The sequence below is a fragment of the Dipodascopsis tothii genome, assembly GCF_038497935.1.
Source record: "Dipodascopsis tothii strain CBS 759.85 unplaced genomic scaffold V1510scaffold_7, whole genome shotgun sequence".
NCBI lineage: Eukaryota > Fungi > Ascomycota > Lipomycetes > Lipomycetales > Lipomycetaceae > Neoaidaea > Neoaidaea tothii.
Genome location: NW_027117991.1, coordinates 13,335 through 28,501, shown reverse-complemented (window position 1 = coordinate 28,501; position 15,167 = coordinate 13,335). Strand labels below are relative to the sequence as shown.

Below are 15,167 nucleotides of genomic sequence, written 5' to 3'. Positions count from 1 at the left end.
CGCACGCACCGGCGCGCTGGCGCCGGCCTGTTGCACGCCACGCCCGTGGCGCCAACGCGCCGTCACCCATACGACAGCCTGCCATCGCGTGGTCCGCTGGAGCGGTACTCGCCTCCAGCTCGCCTCGCACCGTCGCTTGGCGGAAGCGAGATTCGACCGCCTATCGCAGCGCCAGCCACCACCTCCATTCAGCGTCAGTCGCTGTTACACGCACAACGCATGGCTACATGTGCGTCTCACGGTCTGGGCCCGTCGCGACCCCGCGCGCTGGACGCGTGTCGGCCAATTGCGCCGGTCGCGTGCCTGGGCATGTAAATCTGGCGTGACGTCAGTGGCGTTGTGCTCTAGTGCCGCGAGCCGCATGCCGTGCGGCTCGGTAGCCAGACACGCTCTGGTCGCCCGGCAGCTGCGCTCGGCGGAGCCTGCGCGGTGCTTATCCCGTGCGAGCCTGGGGCGACGACTCCGTGACTCTGTCGGGGTGGTCCCCGGCGGCCAGTAGTACAGTCGGCCGTAGAGGGCGCGGACGAGGCGCAGCAGTGGCTGGTGCGTTGTGGATGAGCCGCACGGGCTGCAGCGCCGCTCCGCGGGCTTACCGGGCGTACCTGGCGCCCGCGGTCCTTGCCGCAGCTGGCCCGAACACGCTCGCGCTTTGGCCACACAGCGGCATGGCGCCGCGAGGCTTCAGTTCCCGTCGGCACTCTCCCGGACCGACATTCGTCAAGTAGCAGTCGATTGGCCGGCCACCGGACCGCACCCGGCCGCCCATCGCGTACACAGCTATAGGGGCCGACGGGGCTGCCGCGCCGCAAGCGGCCCGACCTGGCCAATTGCGGAGGACGCATGACGTCACGAAGCCAGGGGCGCACACAACGGCCCATGCGGCGCGGCCGGGGCTGAGGTGGCGCGGCACACCAGCCCTTCCGCTCACAGCTCCCGCGTGATCGGCCGCGCGGGGCCAATCCACAACGGGGTGCGGCCCGCGGTCGCGTACAGTGCAGGTGTGGCTGCGCGCCGGCGTAGGCCGCGCCGTACGTCGCGCAGACGTCGCACCGTGCGCCGCGTACCGCGCCGCGCGCCACGCCGCGCACGGCGTGCCGGTTGCGGCCGTGTGACCGGGTGCCGCAGCCGCACATCGTGCGGCGGGACGCGCGCGCGTCGCGGCGCGCCAGTGGCGGCGCCGCGGCCGCACGGCGCGAACGCGCAAACACCGCCACATATCACGTGACCGTGCCCCGGCGTCCGGCGTAGCGCTGAGAACGGCCGCGCGCAAGAAAAAAATTTCTGGGATTGATGGAATTCTGCAGACTTCCGCCAACGAGTGCGAAAAATAAGAAAAAATTGTCCTTTTGATCAATCTTTCGGTTACCGACCAGAGATCTCGTGTTTTGGGATCGTCACAAGAGGCAGTTCTCGATCGCGGCCATCAGCAGGTTGAAGGATCGTTTTCCGAGCTCGATTGGTGGACAGGATTGCGGGCAGATCGTGACCTGCAAGTTGTTTGATAGACAGCAGGCCCGCCAGAGCCATCACCCATAGACCGGAGTCGGCAGACTTCCGCACAGCGCGCAGCAAATAGCATGGCGTCCACAGCAGCTGACGGCACCAGCGCGCTCAAGCAGCGGTACCGCAGCGGGCTGAGCACGCTGGCCGAGCTGTTCCCCGACTGGTCCGAGGACGACCTCGTGTACCTGCTCGGCGAGACGGACGGCGACGTCGAGGTCGCCGTCGTGCGGATCACAGAGGGTACGCAATTGCACCGCGCCGCTAACGCCAGGTCACGCGAGCCAGTGGGGCGAGGTTAAGAAGAAGACCAAGGCCGAGCGGTCAAAGTCCAAGGGTCCTGCGTCCGAGCCGGCCAGCAAACGCGCCCCGGCGCCGGCCGCCCGTGGCCGTGCCGCCCGTGGCGCCGAGGCGCCGCGCGGCCGTGCCCGCGCTGGTATGTCGCACGGCGCGTCGCGCCCGCCCGCTGACCACTCAGATCGGGGACGCTCCCGCCCGGGCCGTGCCAACGGTAAGTGCGCCGACGAGCGCGTGCTGACGCCAGGCACCTCGCGCACCACAGACACTGCCGCCGCGCCGGCCACCGACGACACCGCCGACGTCTCGTCGGCGACGCCGGCCACCTGGGCCGACGCCCCGGCTGCGCCGGCCGCCCCGGCGCCGGCCGCCCCTGCATCCGCCGACGAGCCGCCGGCGCCGGCCGCTCCGGCCGCTCTTCCGTCTTCTGCATCCGCCGCGCCGACATCGTGGGCCGCTGCGGCTACCATCTCCGACACGAAACCCGCATGGAACCAGACCGCCGCCAAGGCCCTGGTCGCTGATCCCGCGCCCACCGAACCCACAGACAAGAAGCCCGCCAGCGCGTGGGACACCTCGATTACGAATGGCGCGCCCAAGGCCGTGCCGGCCGCTGCTCCGGCCGCTGCGCCTACCAAGCCTGCTGCGCCGGCTGCCGCGCCGGCCGCCGCGCCGGCCGCCGCACCGGCCCCGGTTCCCGTCCCGGCCGTTCCCCCGACCCCGCCGGCAGCAACCAAGCCGACCAAACCGACTGCGGCCGTGCCCGTCGTGCCTGCCGTGCCCGCCAAGATGACCTGGGCCTCAATTGCCAAGCCCGAGCCCAAGCCGGTCGCGCGCGCGCCCGCCGCGTCCACTAAGGACACCGCGCCTGCGCCCGCTGTGCCGCAGACCGCTGCCCCGGTGGCTGCGGCTGAGCCCGTCGCCGAGGCCAAGTTCGACGACTACGCCGAGGCCGTTGCCATTGACGGCCCCACCGAGCCGCTGACCGAGGCCAACCTGGAGAAGATCGCCGGCGAGGCGCCGTCAGCCCCGTCGACCTCAGTTGCGTCCACCATCGACAGCTCGTCGCAGGCCTCGGCCACGAAGGCCCCGCCCGGACTGTCGGGCAAGAACATGCCTGCCGGCGGCCGCTCGCCGGCCTACGCCCGGGTTCTGCAGCAGGACACCGGTGTGACCATTCCCGGCGGTGTTGCGCAGTCGCACGTTGACCGTGCTAGCCTGCAGTTCGGCTCGCTCAACCTGAACGAGGCTTCCAAGGAGGAGGCCATCGAGGCCGCCCAGGACCTGCGTCCGGCCTACGCCGGCCAGGCGCCCGCCGCGCAGGCCGCCCAGGACATGCCTGCGGATCGCGACCAGATCGCTGCCCAGGCCCAGCGCCCGCTCGGCGGCTTTGCCGGCCGCTACGCGCAGCCGCAGCAGGTTGCTCAGCAGCCGGCGCAGCCGGCGCCGCAGGCTGCCGCCCAGCAGGCTGCTGTCGCCCAGGCTCAGGCCCATGCTCAGGCTGCCGCCGCCGCCGCCGCCCAGGCCCAGCAGGCCCAGAAGCCGTTCGAGCCGTTCGCGCAGTCGCCGTCGCCGTACGGCGGCTACCCCGCGCAGTCGCACATGCCCGGCTTCTCGGGCTTCTCGGTCCCGAACGAGTTCCAGAACCCCTACGTCAGTGCGGACCCCCAGCGCCAGGGATTCCAGCCCTACTACAACCCCTACCAGCAGCAGGCGCAGACCACCGCGTCGCAGGACGGTCTGCAGCGCACGGCCGCCGCGTCGCTCGAGCAGCTCACGCCGTCGTCGACGTCGACCGCGCCCACGCGCTTCGGCGCCGGATCGGAGCAGAGCCAGACATCGCCCGCGCCCGCGGCCTCGCCGAGCATCTCGACGCCGCACAGCCAGTACAACATGCACCCGTACTACCTGTCGCCGGCGTACGCGGCCTACTACATGAACAACTATCCCTACTACGGCCACCAGCCCAGCCAGGCCGCCGCCGCGTTTAACCAGCAGAAGTCCATGTACGGCCAGCAGCAGTCGCCGTTCTACGGCGACCACTACAGCCGCAACCAGCAGCTTCAGCAGCAGCTGCAGGCGCAGCACGCTGCCCAGACCCAGCAGGGTGGCCAGGGCCAAGGCCAGGCCGCCCAGACCCCGGCCCAGGGCCAGCAGGCCTCGTCGGTCTCGTCCCTCGGCGGCATCCCCGACTTTCTGCAGCGCGAGGACGCCGCCAAGCAGGGCCGCCAGGTCTCGTCGTCGGCCGGCCAGCAGGGCCAGATGCCGCAGCAGGGTCAGATCCCCCCGCAGCAGCAGCAGCAGCCCATGCCCCAGCAGCAGAACATGTACGGTGGCTTCAGCGGCTACCCGCCCTACGGCGTTGGTCAGCAGCGCCAGGGCGGCTGGGGCGGCTACCACTAAACAGACGTGGTCTCCCTACACACCAGGGAATGTACAAGAGTAGTGTTACGTTAAATAAAAGGAAAGAGGGTATGTTTGTTTATGTACGGATGCATGCTTTTTACGATAATTTCTTTGATTTCCGGTCCCTAGCTTTGCTCTCCATGTCTGTTTCTTGTTCTTTGCCGAAAAGAATTGTCGATATGTCCTTTTTGTTAATCTCTGCAATAGCAATGTTCATACCTTGTGACGAGGCCGCCGGCCATGTAGGAGCGCGAACTGGGTGCGGGGCTGCGTGGACCGGGTCCGTGGCTGCATGGACCGGGTCCGTGGCTGCGTGGACCTGGTCCCGCGCTGCGTGGACTGGGTCCCGTCTGCCTGGACTGAGTCCCGCGCTGCATGGACCGAGTCCCGCGCTGCGTCGACCGGGTTCGCGTCCCAGGGACTCGGTCCGCCGGTCCGCCTGGGTCCACCGCGCGCTGGTCGTCTGCATTGACCCTGCTGCGCCCGGGTCCGGATCCATGGCCGGATTCAGGTCCGCACCGCACCTGCACAGACGCGGCCGGCCCGCGGATCGCACGCGTCGCGGTACTGCGCGGTCGCCCGTCCACGCGCAGCCACCGCCGGCCGCAGCCGCGGTCCCGACGCCGCCGCCGCGCGGTCTAGTATCCGTCCGCCTCGGCTGCCCGGTCCTGCCGCTGCCAGCAGACCGGACTCTTGGGCCAGTCTCGTTGCCAGCACAAACTCTATTCCAACATGGCTAGCGTACAACCTACGCGCGCGTCCTCCCGCAAACGCAACCTGGCCGCTAGCCTCGGACATCCCACACTAGGGCGCATGCGCTTCGCAAGCTGTCCCCGTGGCCATCGGCCGATGCTAGTCTCCGGCGCTTTGTCTAGCGATCCGGCCGCCGGCGTCTGCGCCTAGCGAGTAGCCGGCGGCGACACCACCTGCGCCGTCGCGCCATGCACGCCATCCCGCGTCGGCCTAGGGCCCGGCAGAACAAGGCCTGTCAGGCCACAGCCGCCAGCGTCAGGGGCACGCTACCGAGGACCCGCAGCATCGCGCAGCGGACCCGCAGCCGCAGCCGGCTGTGTGTCGATCGCCCCCCTCTCTCCCCAACGGACATGCAGCGCCTGCGCGGACCCGCAGCGGACCCGCCGCGGACCCGCCGCCGGCCGCGTCGGACAGCCCCTCCGCCGTCGCGACGTGCAGCCGCCTGCAGTGCACTCGTCGCCGACACCGGTCGGCAACCACCGTGCCGTCAATGTCGCCGCCAGACACAGTAGTGACCGTCTCCTGCGCGGGCGGCACAGGCCCGTCGGCACCGCGCCGCGCTCAGCCGCCGCCGCGTCCGCCAATAGCGCGACCGCACGGCCCGCAGCTGCGCGCGTCGAGCTGCGTGAACCGCTGCCGCCAGCGCGTCATCTCGCCGCCTGCACAGCGCCGACGCGTTCCAGCGGCTTCCGCAGGGCAATCATGTGCCAGTCGTGGCCGCCACATGGCTCGGCGCCCATCTACACCGCTGGCCGGATCGCTGTCCCAGCCCGGGCCGCAGCCAACCGGCAGCCAACCGGCAGGACCGACCACGCCACAGCCGCGGGGTCCTCGCGGCCAAGCCGTCACCCCTCTCGATCGTCGCGTAGACTCCTGCACGTGAACCAAGGCCGTCACGATAGGCCATATTAAAACCATAAGGCATTGGGCGTAGTGTAAATAAACCATTCCAAAAACACACCTGCGTCCTCGACTACTCACCTTCCTCCCCATCGACCTCGTTCGACCAGCCAGTGTCTGAAGGTAGGCGTGCGGATGGCGTGCGGACGCGTACGCGACCGGCTTCGGGCGGCCGCTGTGCTGGCGGTCTCGGGCGCGTGGCCAGGCTGACCAGCAGATTCACCATGCCCATCCAAGTCGTCAAGACGACCGTGTTCGACGGTCAAAAGCCCGGCACGTCCGGCCTGCGCAAGAAGGTCAAGGTCTTCCAGCAGCCGAACTACACCGAGAACTTTGTGCAGGCTATCCTGCAGTCCATTCCGGAGGGCGCTGAGAACGCGACGCTGGTCATTGGCGGCGACGGCCGGTACTACAACAAGGAGGTCGTCCAGGTCATCGCCAAGATCAGCGCGGCGAACGGAGTAGGTGGCAGACGGGCGGCGGGACTGACACACAGGTGGCCAAGCTCATCGTCGGCCAAAGCGGCATTCTGTCGACGCCGGCGGCGTCGCACGTCATCCGCAAGTTCAAGGCCACAGGCGGCATCCTGCTGACGGCCTCGCACAACCCCGGCGGCCCCAATGCGGACTTCGGCATCAAGTACAACCTGTCGAACGGCGGCCCGGCGCCGGAGAGCGTGACCAACAAGATCTACGAGGTGACGACCAAGATTCAGTCGTACTCGATCTCGGCGCTGCCGGAGGTATGTGGCGGCCGTGCGCGTAGCTGACCGCAGATCGACCTGGAGACGATTGGAACGAAGCAGTACGGCAGCCTGGAGGTGCAGATCATCGACTCTACGGCGGACTACGTGGCCATGCTCAAGGACATCTTTGACTTTGACCTGATCAAGTCATTCCTGGCCGCGAACCCGTCGTTCAAGGTCCTGTTTGACTCGCTGAACGGCGTGACCGGCCCGTACGGCAAGGCCATCTTCGTGGACGAGCTCGGCCTGCCGCTGTCGTCGGTCCAGAACTACACGCCGCTGCCGGACTTTGGCGGCCTGCACCCCGACCCGAACCTGACGTACGCCAAGACGCTTGTCGACAAGGTCGACGCCGACCAGATCCCGTTCGGCGCGGCCTCGGACGGCGACGGCGACCGCAACATGATCTACGGCGCCAACTCGTTTGTCTCGCCGGGCGACTCGGTCGCCATCATCGCGCACCACGCCGAAAAGATCCCGTACTTCCGCAAGGCGCTGTACGGCCTGGCGCGCTCGATGCCGACGTCGGGCGCGCTCGACCTCGTCGCCAAGAAGAAGGGCCTGTCGTGCTACGAGGTGCCCACCGGCTGGAAGTTCTTCACCGCGCTCATGGACTCGAAGATGCTTTCGATCTGCGGTGAGGAGTCTTTCGGCACCGGCTCGGACCACATCCGCGAGAAGGACGGTCTGTGGGCCATCGTGGCCTGGCTCAACATCATTGCTGGCGTCAACAAGGAGACGCCTGGCAAGGAGAGCATTGCCGACATCCAGGGCGCGTTCTGGAACATCTACGGACGCACGTTCTTTACGCGGTACGACTACGAGAACGTCGACTCGGCCGGCGCCAACAAGATGATGGAGCACATGACGTCGCTGATCATCGCCAACAAGGCCACCTTTGTCGGCTCGTCCGTGTCGGACCTGACCGTGGCCGAGGCCGACGACTTCTCGTACACCGACCTCGACGGCTCGGTGTCGGCCCACCAGGGCCTGTACGTCAAGTTCAGCGACGGCAGCCGCATCGTCGTGCGTCTGTCGGGCACTGGCTCGTCGGGCGCGACCATCCGTCTCTACGTCGAGAAGCACGAGCCGGACGTGAGCCTGGCCTCGACCGAGACTCAGACCTACCTCAAGAAGAACGTCGCGCTGGCCGTCGAGCTTCTGAAGCTGCAGGAGTTCATTGGCCGCGTCGAGCCGGACGTGATGACCTAGACGGCGGACGAGCGGGCTGCTGCGCGGCTGCGGGCGCCGGCTGCGGTGCCTGGAATGTATCTTGAATATCAATTGCCTGCCACGATGGTGCGCCGCACTGCGTGCGGCGCGCTGACCCGTAGACGCGCCGCACCAAGGCCGGGTACGCGCCGCACGAGCCTGCTGGCCGGACACCGCCACCACCGCCCACCCTAGCCGCGCCACAGTCGGCATGTGACTGGGTAACGGGTAATGCCGGGTTATGCGCCGCACGGCCGAACCGGCCTCGTTCCACCCAGGGCGGTAGTCGCCGCCACGTCCAATAGCCGAGACGGCTTCGGGCAGATCTCGGCGACGATGCCTCCACTGTGGCTGTTGCGTCGTCGCGTTTGCTGCTACATGTCGCCTAGTCACGGCCGCCAGCGCCTCTCGGCGCAAATCGGCAGATCTCGGGTGCCGGGCCAACGCCGGGCGCTGACCGGGTCTGCGCCGGGTACGTTGCCTTGCAGAGCAGGCGTGTCCACATGCCAGCAGCGCCCGCACCCGTAGGTGGCCAGACCCAGCGTGGGCGTCGGCCGGCGGCAGGAGGGGTCCACGGCCGCGGCCGAGCGCCCCAGATCGCGCAGGTCCCGGCGCGCCGGTCGGCGGAAGCTCGCGGCACGGCCCGCCGCTACGCGTCGAGTTCCGATGCTTACCCCGCAACAGGCGCCGCGCGGGTACGCTTACCACGCGCCCGACGCGGCGTCGGCGCGATAATAGCGTGTGCTCTGGGCCGGGAGTGTTCCGGCCACGCTTCCGACGCTCGGCTGGCCAATCTAGCCGCGCCCTAGATCGCCAGGGCTGCTGACGTCGTTCTCGGACGCGGCCGATTGGCCGCCCGCACTGGTGCGAGGTGGCGCGGGTTCGTCTGTCGGCAGCGCGCGTCGGCGCAGCGGCTCCAGGCGGGTCGCGTGCGGGCGCGGTCGGCGGCGCAGCCGGCGGCCGGCCGGGCGGCCGGCCCCGCCGGCCACGCCACACCAGCCACACCAGCCACACCCCGCCGTCCCGTGACCACGCGATAGGACCCGGCCGCGCGCACTGCGGCACCGACCCGCGCTAGCGCCTGGACTTTAGTTGATCCGAAGCTCGCGCGCCGGCGCGCCACGGCAAGCCGGGCGCCTTGCCGCATGGGGCCCAGCGCGCACAGCCCAGCACGAGGCGCACGCCCTCGCACCACCACGGGTACCATCGCTCCGCCGTTGTCTGCGGCCACGCGCCTGTCGCGGGCGGGTCGCGGCCGCACAGAGGACCGTGTCGGCACGGCTGCCCGCCGTCCGGCGCCACTCAGGCCGCTTCAGCGATCGCGTCCCGGCTGCTAGTGGCCGCTGGCCACGCCAGCGGCCGCCTGCGCGGCCACAGGGGCACCCGCAGCGCGGCGGCCGCGGCCGCGCGGTCCGCCGCGCCGCACGGCCGCGCCGCCGACCCCGCCGCGGGGTCACCGGCCGGCCGACGGGTGTATGCACGCCAGTTCCCGATCGCACCCGCAGCCTTCCGCCGACGGCGTGGGCCACCCGGCTGCCCGCCCGCTGTTCCCGGTGTGCGGCTAATGACTAAGACGCGCGCAATGCCACCGTCAGCGTACCGGCTAGCGGTCGTACGGGTGGCTAGGGCCAGGGTAGTAATGATGGACGCCTGCACCGCCCGCGCTTGGCCGCATATGTGCCCCAGCCACAGCACTTTGCGGTAAATCGTGGCACGCCTTGGCCGTTTTCGACCACGCACAAACTCTATTTTCCGCGGGTCGCTGCCGCCAGTATCCACGGGTCTGATCGAGAGGGGACCGTGAGCACATGTCCCTGCGGGTTGCCTAATGTGCGGGCGCGGACTCGCTACTCGGCATTCTAAGCGCTCCAACCCGGCCGCCGGCTCGTTTGCTGCCTTTCTACTTTCGGCCGCCATCTTCTTTCTTCTTCGTCAATCCATCATATTATTTATATACAGCAGCCCTCCCGCTCGACCACGATCTTCTTTTCTTCCCCATCCAGACTGCGCTGCAAAGCTCGATCATTAAAAGTGTCTTCCATAATCTCCAAACTCAAGCAACTGACAATGTCCTCTGCCAAAGACGTTCTGTCGAGAAAGTCGGGTGTCCTCGTCGGCGACGACGTGCTGAACGTGAGTGCGGGCGCAAGATAATCCGGCGCCGGCCGCCGCGGGTAGCGATCCGTGCGGCGGCTTGTTGGGTTGTTGGTGCTAGCGCCGGTGGGCGACTCGCGCCGGCGGCCGGCGCGCGGGGATGACCGCCGCTTGCGGTATTTAATCTGGAGTCAAAACTAACTCTAGCCTAGCTGTTCAAGTACGCTCAGGAGCACAACTTTGCTATCCCGGCCATTGTAAGTAGTGTGCGCGGCTCAATTGGGCCGCGCTGGCGCGATGGGGAACGCGGCTAACGGGCAGAACGTGACCTCGTCGTCGACCGTCGTTGCCGCGCTTGAGGCCGCCCGCGACGCCAACAGCCCGATCATCCTGCAGACCTCGCAGGGCGGTGCCGCGTACTTTGCTGGCAAGGGCGTCGGCAACAAGAACCAGGAGGCGTCGATCCAGGGCGCTGTCGCGGCCGCGCTGTTTGTGCGTGCCGTTGCGCCGATCTACGGCGTGCCCGTGGTCATGCACACCGACCACTGCGCCAAGAAGCTGCTGCCGTGGATGGACGGCATGATCGAGGCCGACGAGGCCTACTTCAAGGAGCACGGCGAGCCGCTGTTCTCGTCGCACATGCTCGACCTGTCGGAGGAGTCGAAGGAGGAGAACATTGCGATCGTCAAGAAGTACTTTGAGCGTGTCGCGCCCATGAAGCAGTGGATCGAGATGGAGATCGGCATCACTGGCGGCGAGGAGGACGGTGTTGACAACACTGGTGTTGACAACGCCTCGCTCTACACCCAGCCCGAGGACATCTTCGAGGTCTACGAGGCCCTGTCGTCGGTGGCGCCGTACTTCTCGATTGCGGCTGCGTTCGGCAACGTCCACGGTGTGTACAAGCCTGGCAACGTGCGCCTGCAGCCCGAGCTGCTTGCCAAGCACCAGGCCTACACCAAGGAGAAGATCGGCTCGTCGTCGGACAAGCCCCTGTTCCTGGTCTTCCACGGCGGCTCCGGCTCGTCCAAGCAGGAGTTCCTGACTGCTATCGGCAGCGGCGTTGTCAAGGTCAACCTCGACACCGACCTGCAGTACGCCTACCTGACCGGCATCCGTGACTACGTCCTGAACAAGAAGGACTACCTCATGTCCCAGGTCGGCAACCCCGAGGGCGAGGACAAGCCCAACAAGAAGTACTTTGACCCGCGTGTCTGGGTCAGAGAGGGCGAGAAGACCATGAGCGCTCGTGTCAAGGAGGCTCTGGAGGACTTCAACACCGCTGGATCGATCTAAGTCCCCTGCCCTTTTTTGATAGCAATATAATATAAAAGTTGCGCCACAGAGTGTAGGGCTGCGGGTGGCTGCGCGGCCGGCCCCTGGCACGCCGCACGCTGTGCGGCGTCCGCCGTGTTCGCCGCGCCCCTGGCGAGCCGCACGGTGCGCGGCTCGGGCGGCCCCCGCACCGCCACGTCTGCGCCACCCGCACCGCTTCTGCCGCGTGACCCCGCCCGGCGATCGCGCCGCACACCGTGCGGCGCGTCGATCACCCCGGCCCCGGCCGCAGCGATCGCGCCCGCCGCGCCCTGGCGCGCAGCTAGTGTCCACGCCTGACGTCTGGCTCGCGTCTGCGTCTGCTGCGCGAGGCGCGGGCGTGATGACGTAGTCGGGTGATCTACATCCACTGCTTAAGTTTGGCGGTGCAACGCCGACGACCCAAAACTGACGTTCCGCAAGCAGACGTAAAGAACACGCACGGAAAAGCTACTTTTGCATTTATATCAACCGATTTCCGCTGCCTCACCACCATTCCTGCTCCAACCCTATAGTTTTGGTAAGTCGCGAAAGCTGCGAAAGTTGCGCCCGTGTCGCCGACGGACCGCCTGCGCTCGGCGGCCGGCCTCGGCACTGCACACGCGTGCCTCGGCCAGCCAACCAGACGCGTGGCCGCTCTCGACGCGGCAAACACGGCCCACCCCAGCCTGAATGCGGCCGCGGCCGGCACGCGACCGGCCCGCGGCCTCCCGGCCGGCGTCCGTCGCCGCAGCCCTTGTCGTCGCCGCGCCGCGCTCGTTCCTGAACCCGCTGACCGTCAGATCGACAGGACATACAACATGACGCTCTACTACACGCTGGTGTTCATCATCCTCGTGGCCGAGATGGGCCTCTTCTTCTTCCTGGTGGCGCCGCTGCCCATCGCAATCCGCCGGCGGGTGTTTACGTTCATCTCGACGTCGGAGCTGGTCGCCAAGTCGCAGTACACGCTCAAGATCACGTTCGTGTTCATCTTCATTCTCTTCGTGGACTCGGTCAACCGGGTGTACCGGGTGCAGGGCGACATGATGCAGACGGCCGAGGGCACCAAGATGCTCTCGACGGCGTCGGACCGGTCGGAGGTCCAGGCGCGCAAGTTCTACGCGCAGCGCAACATGTACCTCTGCGGCTTCACGCTGTTCCTGTCGCTGATCCTCAACCGCACGTACGCGCTCGTGGTCGACCTCATCATCGCGACCGACAAGCTGACCAAGCGCGGCGAGACGGTGTCGGCGGCGACGTCGGACGAGCAGGTCAAGACGATCGAGGCGCTGCAGAAGGAGATCAAGGCCAAGGACGCGGACCTCAAGACGCTCAAGAAGCAGTGCGAGGGCCTGACGGCCGAGTACGAGCGCGTGAGCGACGAGCTCAACGCCAAGTCGGCCACGGGCGAGGCCGCCAAGACCAAGTGATGTATTTAGCAATCTAGCCCTCGGCGTCGTACGCGTTGCTGCGGTGCTTGGGCACAAAGTTGAACGACTCGTGCGCCGGGCCGAGGAACATCTCGGAGATCTTGACCCAGTCGCGGTAGTCGCCCGAGCCGAGCAGCGTCTCGAGCTCGTTGCGGCCGCGCCAGAGCGGCGGCCGGTCCTGGATGCGCGGCGGGAGCACCTCGAGCAGGCCGACGGGGACGTAGCGGTGCGTGAACGACAGCAGCTCGCACAGGAACCGGCGGGTGGTGTTGACGCCGTACTCGTCCGAGCCCCAGTGCGCCAGGCCGAGCCCGGCAAACTGCTTGATCATGTCCAGGCGCTCGGTGGCCGACTTGTCGATGTAGTCGCGCTTGTCGATCTCCTCGAAGATCCACGGCTTGATGAGCGCGCCGCGGGCGATCATCACGCTGTCGACGCCGTGGTTGTCCACGGCGTCCCACCAGTCCTTCCACGAGTAGCAGTCGCCGTTGCCGACGAACCACACCGGCGCGCGGTCGGCCGACTCCTTGCCGGCGGCCGTGTCGGCCTCGGTGCGCTCGACGTTGAGCTCGCGCACCAGCGCGGCCGTCTCGCCGATGTAGCCCCAGTCGGCCGACCGCGTGTACCGCTGCTGCCGGCTGCGGCCGTGCAGCGTGATGGCCGCCACGTCGCCCTCGCGCATCATGCGCGTGACCAGCTTCTTGGCGTTGGGGTGGTTGTCGCGCGTGCCCATGCGGATCTTGGCCGTCACCGGGATCTCGCCCGACGCCGCGTTCATGCCCTTGAGGATCCGCATCAGCTTGGCGCCGCTGTCGAGCAGCGCGCTGCCGGCGCCGGCCCGGTAGATCAGGTCGATCGGGCACCCGCAGTTCAGGTTGATCTCGCCCAGGTTGGGCCCGCACATCTCGGCCAGCGCCTCGGCCGTCTTGACCGCCTGCCACGGCTTGGCCGCCGAGATCTGCGACCCAAAGTACCCGCGGCCCTCGAACTCGCGCGTGTTGCTGCGCTGCAGCGCCCACTCGCTCTTGGAGCCCTGCAGCAGCGGCAGCGTCACGGCCATCTCCGAGTACGTCACCTCGCACCCGTACGACCGGCACAGCAGCCGGAACGGCAGGTTGCCCACCGTCGTCAGCGGCGACAGGATCTTGGCCCCGCGCAGGTCGATCCGCTTCTTCTCGGCGACCGTGTACGGCGCCTCGACGTACTCTGCGGCCGCCTCCCGGCGCGCCTCGGCCTCGTCCTCGTCGCCGGCCCCGCGCAGCGAGTCCAGGTACGGGATGATCTTGGCCGACCGCGGCAGCGGGAACTTGCGCTTCTGCAGGTCGCTGAGCTGCTGCTTGCTCATCCGGTTGAGCTCCGTGCCGGCCGCGGCCTGCTTGGCCTCGTCGGCCAGGAGCTTGCCGTCCGCGTAGTGCGAGAACAGCCACCGGCACTTGATGCCGGACGGGCAGTACCCGATGGCCTCGTACACCGGGCACGGGCCCTCGATGTGCGCGGGCTGCGCCGCCAGGTACTTGGCGGGGTCGTGCTCGTAGCGGCACTGGGCCCCGAACGGACACGTGCCGCTCAGCTGCTTGAGCGCCTCGCAGAACTGCACCTGCTCGCGCGCGTGCAGGAACCGCCGGCCCTTGTTCTGGCCGCGGACGTGCTTCTTCTTCTCCTCGGGCTTGGACTCGCCGTCCGCGTCCCGCTTGTCGGGCTGGCGCTGGACGAGGTACTCGGCCTTGATCTTCGTCATGCCGCGGTCCCGGGCGTCCACGGGCGCCGATTCGGCGGCCGGCGCCGTCTCGGCCGGCTGCTCAGCCGGGGGGGGTGCAGGCTCGGTCGCGGCGGCCGGCGCGGCAGCAGGCTCGGTCGCGGCGGCCGGCGCGGCAGCTGGGGCCGCCTCGCCGTCGTCGACCTTGGTCCGCTTTGCCGGCCGATCTGGCTGTCAGCGGTGCCGCCAATGCACACCAAGCACACACGTACCTTCTGTAGCCGCAGTCTCCACCGGCACGCTCTCTTTTTCGGTGTCTGTCATGCTGTCTGGCTGTCGATCGTGCGGCCGTGGTAAAAAATTTTCGGCTGATCGAAGCCGCGTTCTGCCCCGGCGAGATCTCCCAGCGCGCCGCACGCCGTGCGGCTCACGTACGCGTCTGCGCATGCTGGCGCCTCGGCCGGGCCGTCTGATAGACCGGCCAGGCTTGGTCGAGCCTCTGGGAGCGGCAGCGTTGTGGACAGCTGCCCTGCGGCCCGGGTGAGCGGGCACTGTGAGCCGCATGCCGTGCGGCGCGAGCCGCACACAGTGCGGCTCGTGTTGCACGAGTCGCGCGGCCGGTCAGCCACCCCGACAGACTCGCCGCCGGGCGCACCGTGGCTGTGCACATCCCTGCGGCGGCTCGCTGGAGAGCCCGGGTTCTGAGCCGCGCGCCGTGCGGCTTGAGCCGCACAGTGTGCGGCGCGCGTGCCACCCGCCTGCTCGTCGCGCACTCACCGCAGAGTCGCACCGGAGCTCACTCGCCGCCCGCCCATAGTCCGGCTATCGTCGACAAAGG

At 68.3% G+C, this 15,167-nt stretch overlaps 5 protein-coding genes across 5 annotated transcripts; 4 read left to right on the top strand and 1 right to left on the bottom strand.

The window, feature by feature from the left end:
- Positions 1 to 1,577: 1,577 nt before the first annotated feature.
- Positions 1,578 to 4,200, top strand: V1510DRAFT_401773 (uncharacterized protein; the record flags this gene model as incomplete). The annotated part of the gene is made up of 4 exons (XM_066932051.1): positions 1,578 to 1,743; positions 1,775 to 1,936; positions 1,979 to 2,011; positions 2,045 to 4,200. The coding sequence occupies 4 exons, from the start codon at positions 1,578 to 1,580 to the stop codon at positions 4,198 to 4,200; spliced, it is 2,517 nt and encodes an 838-aa protein (XP_066790223.1).
- A 1,383-nt stretch (positions 4,201 to 5,583) lies between these two features.
- Positions 5,584 to 7,895, top strand: V1510DRAFT_412946 (uncharacterized protein; the record flags this gene model as incomplete). Its single annotated transcript, XM_066933159.1, has 3 exons — positions 5,584 to 6,317; positions 6,353 to 6,598; positions 6,632 to 7,895. Coding segments are annotated over exons 1-3 (1,660 nt in total), but the record flags the coding sequence as incomplete, so codon positions are not given.
- A 1,831-nt stretch (positions 7,896 to 9,726) lies between these two features.
- Positions 9,727 to 11,251, top strand: V1510DRAFT_412940 (uncharacterized protein). The gene is made up of 3 exons (XM_066933158.1): positions 9,727 to 9,946; positions 10,120 to 10,164; positions 10,229 to 11,251. Exons 1-3 carry the CDS (start codon positions 9,881 to 9,883, stop codon positions 11,201 to 11,203), a joined length of 1,086 nt encoding a protein of 361 aa, XP_066790221.1. The 5' UTR covers positions 9,727 to 9,880; the 3' UTR covers positions 11,204 to 11,251.
- A 411-nt stretch (positions 11,252 to 11,662) lies between these two features.
- V1510DRAFT_309848 (B-cell receptor-associated protein 31-like-domain-containing protein) lies at positions 11,663 to 12,640 on the top strand. Its single transcript, XM_066930731.1, has 2 exons — positions 11,663 to 11,741; positions 12,012 to 12,640. The coding sequence occupies exon 2, from the start codon at positions 12,022 to 12,024 to the stop codon at positions 12,631 to 12,633; it is 612 nt and encodes a 203-aa protein (XP_066790220.1). The 5' UTR covers positions 11,663 to 11,741; positions 12,012 to 12,021; the 3' UTR covers positions 12,634 to 12,640.
- V1510DRAFT_391090 (uncharacterized protein) lies at positions 12,442 to 14,767 on the bottom strand. The gene is made up of 2 exons (XM_066931770.1): positions 14,602 to 14,767; positions 12,442 to 14,556 (listed from the first exon to the last, which is right to left on the bottom strand). The coding sequence occupies exons 1-2, from the start codon at positions 14,651 to 14,653 to the stop codon at positions 12,647 to 12,649; spliced, it is 1,962 nt and encodes a 653-aa protein (XP_066790219.1). The 5' UTR covers positions 14,654 to 14,767; the 3' UTR covers positions 12,442 to 12,646.
- Positions 14,768 to 15,167: the final 400 nt, after the last annotated feature.

Bases quoted from the DNA above. Each gene is read 5' to 3' on its own strand.
- V1510DRAFT_412940 (XM_066933158.1), top strand. From the start codon at position 9,881: ATGTCCTCTGCCAAAGACGTTCTGTCGAGAAAGTCGGGTGTCCTCGTC. The intron at 9,947-10,119 runs GTGAGTGCGGGC...ACTCTAGCCTAG, and splicing joins TCGGCGACGACGTGCTGAAC to CTGTTCAAGTACGCTCAGGA. The intron at 10,165-10,228 runs GTAAGTAGTGTG...GCTAACGGGCAG, and splicing joins ACTTTGCTATCCCGGCCATT to AACGTGACCTCGTCGTCGAC.
- V1510DRAFT_309848 (XM_066930731.1), top strand. From the start codon at position 12,022: ATGACGCTCTACTACACGCTGGTGTTCATCATCCTCGTGGCCGAGATG.
- V1510DRAFT_391090 (XM_066931770.1), bottom strand. From the start codon at position 14,653: ATGACAGACACCGAAAAAGAGAGCGTGCCGGTGGAGACTGCGGCTACA. The intron at 14,557-14,601 runs GTACGTGTGTGC...GCTGACAGCCAG, and splicing joins GGAGACTGCGGCTACAGAAG to ATCGGCCGGCAAAGCGGACC.